The sequence below is a fragment of the Pistacia vera genome, unplaced genomic scaffold (assembly GCF_008641045.1).
Source record: "Pistacia vera cultivar Batoury unplaced genomic scaffold, PisVer_v2 Contig106, whole genome shotgun sequence".
Lineage (NCBI taxonomy): Eukaryota > Viridiplantae > Streptophyta > Magnoliopsida > Sapindales > Anacardiaceae > Pistacia > Pistacia vera.
In genome coordinates this window covers 904869-911930 of record NW_022195093.1, presented here as the reverse complement: position 1 = coordinate 911930, position 7062 = coordinate 904869, and the positions used below count along the sequence as shown (strand labels likewise).

The window sequence follows — 7062 nt, the reverse complement described above, 5'->3', positions numbered from 1 at the left end:
AAATAGAATGCGACAACTATTAAAAGTGTATACTACTTATAACAAACTCTATCAGTTCTGAAATTACTTATACTAGATGGTGATTTCTTCTGCTCATTTGACTATCTAAGATGTGGCCCACCAAATTTTACAACCATGTATATGTTAATTACTATAGAATTTGGAACATGCCAATCTCAAATTATCCAAAACCCAAATTGATTTAAAGGAAAAATCAAAGTGGGTTGGCTTTTAATTGGTTAAATATTAAGGTGGTAAAGAAGAGATAATATAACCCAAAGTCATATTATAAATAACTGACACAAAGAACATCTAGGGAAGTGAGAAAGAGCAGCACCAAAGCAAAGAACTTTGGAAACCCAGGATCGAGTGTAATTCCTATCTGTCCTCAGAACCAAAGTAAAGAATAACAGAAATCAGTGACATTTTGCCTTATAAAATTAACACAAAAGCTAAAGTTTCAGTCCTTGTATTGGAGACTGGAAACACACGCCCTCACATCTCTCTTTCTCTCTCTCTCTCTCATAAAATTCTTTTCAAAGTTTTAAATATTAAACATGATTTCATCACTACCCAGTATTTAATCACCATACCCACATGGTTAAAACTTTAAGAAAATCCAACCCATTTCTCAGTTTTTAATTCTCTCTCGCTTACAAGTTCAAGGTGTCAGAATAGAAAACCAAGGTATATTAGAAGCTGTGAGATAAGAGAGAGAAGTGGAAGTTTTTCTTCGTTATTCTTGGTGTTAAAGAGCCTGGGAAATGGTGAGAGAGTGAATTTATTTGAATTGATCGAGTTAAGAGTAGTTGCTTGGAACGGTCATTTAGTGCTGGATGGAATTGATGGGAGGTGTGTTTTTATGCACAAAAACTAGGCGTAAATGGTGCGATTTTGATCACAGAAGAAGACAACATCAATGTACACAAACACAAACAGAAGAAACAAGGCAAGGGAGTTTCTCAATCATGAGTTGTAGATGGTGTAAGATCTCGCCAGTCATTCCCATTTTTGTTTTCTATCTCCTTGTTTCTTCTTCAGTTTCTCCTGCTTATTCTTTGGAAACCGGCAATCAACATGCAACTTCAACCAATCAAACTCTCCGTCCAGAGGAAGAGTTACACAAGTTGAAGATGATTAGAGCTCATCTCAATAAACTCAACAAGCCTGCCGTCAAGACAATTCAGGCATTTTACTTTCTCTCTTCTTCTTCTTCTTCTTCTTCATTTTATATATGTACAAAAATTTGACTTTTCATTTCTCTGTTTCTGCTGCAGAGTCCGGATGGTGATATTATAGATTGTGTTGAATCTCATCTTCAACCAGCTTTTGATCATCCTAAATTGAAAGGAAAGAGACCATTGGTAAATAAATTTATTGCATTCTTTTTACTATTATAATAGACTCAAGTAAGAGAATTTATGATAATTAAGTCCCTAAAATATTTTTTGAATATACAGGATCCACCAGCCAGACCAAGTGGCCATAATCCAACTGGTATGGTAACTGAAGACTTTCAGTTGTGGAGTATGTCGGGTGAATCATGTCCAGAAGGAACAGTTCCAATCAGAAGAACAACACAACAAGACATGTTAAGAGCCAGTTCTTTTCGAAGATTTGGGAGAAAATTAAGGAGACATGTTAGAAGAGACACAAACAGCAATGGCCATGAGGTAAGAGTCTTAAAGAGAACAAAACAGAATACTACAGAAATATCATTCTTTTCTTTCTCATAATCAACTAAACAACTCAAAAGGAGTTGGTCAAAAAAAATGGCACATGAGGCTTGTTAATTGTCCCCTGCTTTAGCTCTCTTTTTGAAGATAAACTACTTATTTTAAACGTATAAAAGAAAGATCAAAAGAGTGAGGATACAAAACACAGCTTTTAAACTTTTTTCAAGTGTTTATTATAACAAAACACTTATAACATGAAGCAGGTATATTGATTCTCTGTTATGTTTTTCATTCTGATCGATTTTAGCGTGCAACTTCATCAAAATGAACTCTTCTTGTCTTCCATCAGAAAGAGAACCTTCCCTGATTTTTAATTACTAAATTTTTTTGTAGTTGTTACTTTACTTTTGGAGCTTGCTGTTCTTTATTTCTACAATTAAACACAAACTACTGCCTAGTTGCATACAGTATTTCATGGTTTTTCTGCGAGTGGTTCCAACTATTTCTGTGCAAAAGAACTGTAGTTCTCTTTTTGGTTCAGGCTATATAAATCTTACTTTTCAGAAACATTTTATTCCTTAAAATTGCACCATGTATGATGGTGAGTTGAATTTGTTGATCAGCGACAAAGATATTCAAAGAATGAAATTTCTTTGAAGAAATTGACCAAAACAAGCTTGAGAATATCAAATTCTGAAACTATACGATATATTGATGTCTTCATCTTGGATATAATAAATTTATGTTACTTTTTAATATTTTAAACATTGGAATACAGCATGCAGTTGGATATGTGACGGGAGATCAATACTATGGAGCAAAAGCTAGTATCAATGTGTGGGCACCAAAGGTAGATAATCAGTATGAATTTAGCTTATCACAAATGTGGGTAATCTCAGGCTCATTCGGAGACGATCTTAACACCATTGAAGCTGGTTGGCAGGTAAGCTAATAACTCTTCTGGTATTAATTTTTCCCAAAGTGAACGAACCATGTTTGTAAAAGCTACTGCGGCAAAACCAAAAATGTATTAGCTATAATGGCTGGTGCCAACCACTCAACAGCCGAGGCCTGTGGATTAGCCCTACATAGTTAATTAATAGATGAGGAACAACAATTAAAAACCCATTAAACTCTTTGAAATTTGTTTCATCACTGTCCCTACCTCTCATTCTCATTCTCAGAATATATAATCCAGCCACGGATACTAATTCATTTATTTATTTGCAGGTAAGCCCAGAGCTGTACGGGGACAATTACCCCAGGTTCTTCACTTACTGGACTGTAAGTATAGCACAAATTTGGCGTATTTTCTGTTCTTTACTTAAAACTCCAAATCGTACCTTGAAGCAAAAAGGTACATAAATTATCCGTCTTGAGCAGTGATAATAAAGTGATAATGGTTTACAGAGCGACGCTTATCAAGCTACTGGATGCTACAATTTGCTATGCTCGGGGTTTGTGCAGACTAATAATAGAATCGCTATTGGGGCTGCAATCTCTCCAACATCATCATATAATGGTGGTCAATTTGACATTAGTTTGCTGGTTTGGAAGGTAAATTCAATCACAACACAACGTCAAATCTATTTACACCTCATCCTCATTTAAATCTCTATAAATACAACCAATCCCTTTTCATATTTTAAAAACAGAACATAAGGGCCGTTTTAATGCTAATGGTTAAAGTCAAACTTACGTCACTTTAATATTAACCACTAATACATTATGCACCCTTGGAAATTGCTTGGTCAAACATAGTGCAGATAGAAATTTATGAGACCGACGATCTGGGCTATCTGATCTGAATGCTTTTTCCTGAACCCAGAAAAGTTTTATTGATATAGCTCAATATAGATATAGTGGCGAAATGGTGGAGCCTCCCCACTATAGAAGCTGAGGGTAAGGGGTAGAGCTTATCGAGAATGAATAAAAAAGAAAGTAAGTAAAGTGGTAGAGAGTGTAAGGTTTAGACAACATAATTACTCAACAACTTAATGCTTTTTATACAATATACATGGCTGTAAAATAGGCAATGGATTGGTATATTGGCCGCGTGCACTGATTACTTCAAATAATGTCCGCAATTTCTTATTACTTTTCTGCTTTATAAGATTCTCTTCTTTTCTAAGTAAAAGAACTTTGAGTACTGACCCCTCCACTCTTTTCATTTTCACTTTGTCATTTTTTTGATAAAAATTCTCCTAGAAAATAACCCAACAATGAACAAAGAATCATCTTTTTTAATCTTCCTTTTTACAATTCTATAATTTGCAGGATCCAAAGCATGGAAACTGGTGGCTAGAATTCGGATCCGGGGTTCTAGTCGGGTACTGGCCATCGTTCTTGTTTACTCACCTTAGAGATCATGCAAGCATGGTACAATTTGGTGGAGAAATTGTAAATTCCAGGACAAATGGTCACACTTCAACACAAATGGGGAGTGGACATTTTGCAGGAGAAGGGTTTGGAAAAGCATCTTATTTTAGAAATTTGCAAGTAGTTGATTGGGATAATAATTTAATCCCATTATCAAATCTAAGAGTCCTGGCGGATCACCCCAATTGCTATGATATTCAAGGAGGAATTAATAGGGTTTGGGGCAATTATTTTTACTATGGTGGACCTGGAAGAAATGTCAGATGTCCCTAAAGGGATAAATAAGTACAGGGTGGGAAGGGTTTTTTTTTTTTTTTTTTTTTAATTTTAGTTTCAATATATATTCTTTTTTCTTCTTCTTGTTGGGTGATTTGGGTTTCTTCTCGAGATCGTTTGGGGTATTCTTATAATTATTTTCTATGTTAATCCATTTTTTATCATCTCTTTTAAATCAACTAACAGGCGGTCCATTAATTATAGCAATCTAGGGTTTTTCTTTCTGTAAATCTGGAAAAGGAATAGTGAAATATTATATACTATGGTTTGTGATTTCATTCCTTCTCTTGTCCTTGTTAAAGAGATTTTCATTCAAAATTTCAGAAGTTGGCATTTGAATTGAATGGTTACCACCAACCCCTCTAAATATAACCACTGTCATTATACATGCATTTATCCTCCACATATCTGCCTTTATAAATGCAATGGGGTCTCTTACTAAATAACATCTCTATTATTCAATCTCAATGAAATCACATAATTTTATAATAGAAGCTATTTGTCCAGAAATAAATCATTTTAATATTGGAATGTATGAATTATCTAAGGAATAACAAATGAATGACAATCATATAAAACTAAAGCAAGCATTCAAGGATCAAATATCTTTCGACTCATTATAACAGAAAAAGGAATAAACAATCGAAATTATTTTGTTTTACTTGAGCAGAAAGACTAATGAATTCTAAGTCCTTATGTTGTCCATACATGATTAAGCATTTCTACATATGAATTTGTACATCCACCTCCATGATTTTTCACCTATCTTTTTCTTCAAGTTTACGCTACCATTTATTGCTCATTATTGTATACATAATAATAAAAACATTATCATTAATTAAACTACTAAACGCACTTAAGGTTACATATTAAACCTGAGACACAGAATTAATTTAGACGCGAAGACGGTGGTTTTGTTAATGAGTAAACGACTTTTTCCCACCCAAATAATGGTTTAATGAAACTTTCCCACTCATAGATTTTTAAAATACAATTTTACTGTCCAAATTTATATTCTGTTTCCAATTCCGACATCGTTGCAACTCTACACTACCACCATTCTTTTTCTTGATCATCACTCTCCAAAACCCCTCAAACCCTACTCTCATGGACCTCGTCAATTGCCGGCAATTCAGTGGTTAGGGTTTGCACAACCGCCCATTCCAAGTGAAATTTCGATCAATCTCAACCACCAAAATCCAACATTTCATCACTAAAAGACTCATCGGCCTCCCCTCTTCAAGAGCTCCAACAATCTGGATCGAGTTTACTTTCTGTTTGCTGTCAAAATATAAACTTGGATAGCAAAATAATATTCTAAAAGTCTGTGGGTGAGAAAGTATCATTGAGTCATTATTTGGGTGGGAAAAAGTCATTAACACTTTTGTTAATGTAAGGCATTTAAAACTTAGGTACACTATATTAATTTGTAGCACAAGTAGTGGTTTATGTTGCCGACTTTTGCAAGCAAAGGTTTCAATTGCAGATTTTAAATGGATGATGGATACAAGTAGCTGTTCTCTGCTCCCTCTTAATTGATACGACCAACCGCCACATATGATGGCTGACAAAGCGTTAATGAATGTCAATATTTAATCGTCGCAAGATGTCAAGCCCACACGTAATGAAGCATTTTAACTTGGGAGGCCATAAACGTTCGAGCCAATTATTGAGTACTTCAGAATGAGAATCATGGGCGCATGCACCAGGGGAGGCGGGGACCCTGATGGTTTTGTATATAAATGATGCATTTGTGCATGATAATTAGTGATATGTGAAATATGCAACTGCATGATTGTGATTGATCGGCATAACTGAGTATAACTCTTCTGAATCAGTGTAATAACAAGCCAACCTGGCATGGTAACTTTGAAACTGATATACTTCTATTTAAAATGAAATTCCACGAGTTACTAGGACCACCAAGGCTTGGCGAGTAAGAGGTTGACTAAGAACATAGAGATAAGAGTTAATCTATTTCTGCTCTAAGTTCAAGTAGATATACCCAGTTGATGTCACTTGTACATCTTTAGGATAGATAAATTATATAGTAGATAGATTGGAATGCTCAAAGCTTTAAGCACTCATGAGCACGAGCTGAAACTTTGGTGGTTCAACACCATCACTGGAGGTAACCCTCTAGCTAATTACCACCAATTTCCCCAACCTCCGACGATGGTTGGTATCATTACTATCACTGTCCCTCTCTAGTACAAACCTAAACAAGTTGAAAGAATTCAATAACTTCCTCAATCCACGTGACAGCGTATCAGAAAGTTATTCGTTTCAAGAGTTCAATACTTGGTGGTCCTGAGAGAATGATATTAGTGGTGGCAATGACACTGAGAATACTACGAGCAGCGGGGTGCAGGACCTTCACTTTCAGGCACATGGTTACACAACATATGAAGAGTTTAAGCCAGCTTATCAACTGCTGTGCATGTAGCATTTATTCATTTATTGTGCAGGCCGACCGATCTTAGCGGCGCTACAACAGGCTAGAGAACAAATCAATCATTAATTCGTTGGTATGGTGTGTAATAACTTAGTTAATAAGTAGTTTGGATCAAATGTAAGAAGAGAAGCTGAAGAGGAAGAGCTATTCTAGAATGTCGGGGTGACGCACACCAAGTATTTGATGAAATGCTTGAGAGGCGTCACACATGGCAGAATCCTCTTTACCTATTATCGTACAATTAGGCCTTAACACCAATCAGAGAAAGCTGAAATC

General features: G+C 35.4%; 1 protein-coding gene across 1 annotated transcript; it reads left to right on the top strand.

The window, feature by feature from the left end:
• Positions 1 to 439: 439 nt before the first annotated feature.
• On the top strand, positions 440 to 4495 carry LOC116129957. The gene is made up of 7 exons (XM_031415705.1): positions 440 to 1187; positions 1278 to 1364; positions 1461 to 1673; positions 2455 to 2619; positions 2907 to 2960; positions 3087 to 3233; positions 3954 to 4495. The coding sequence occupies exons 1-7, from the start codon at positions 837 to 839 to the stop codon at positions 4326 to 4328; spliced, it is 1392 nt and encodes a 463-aa protein (XP_031271565.1). The 5' UTR covers positions 440 to 836; the 3' UTR covers positions 4329 to 4495.
• Positions 4496 to 7062: the final 2567 nt, after the last annotated feature.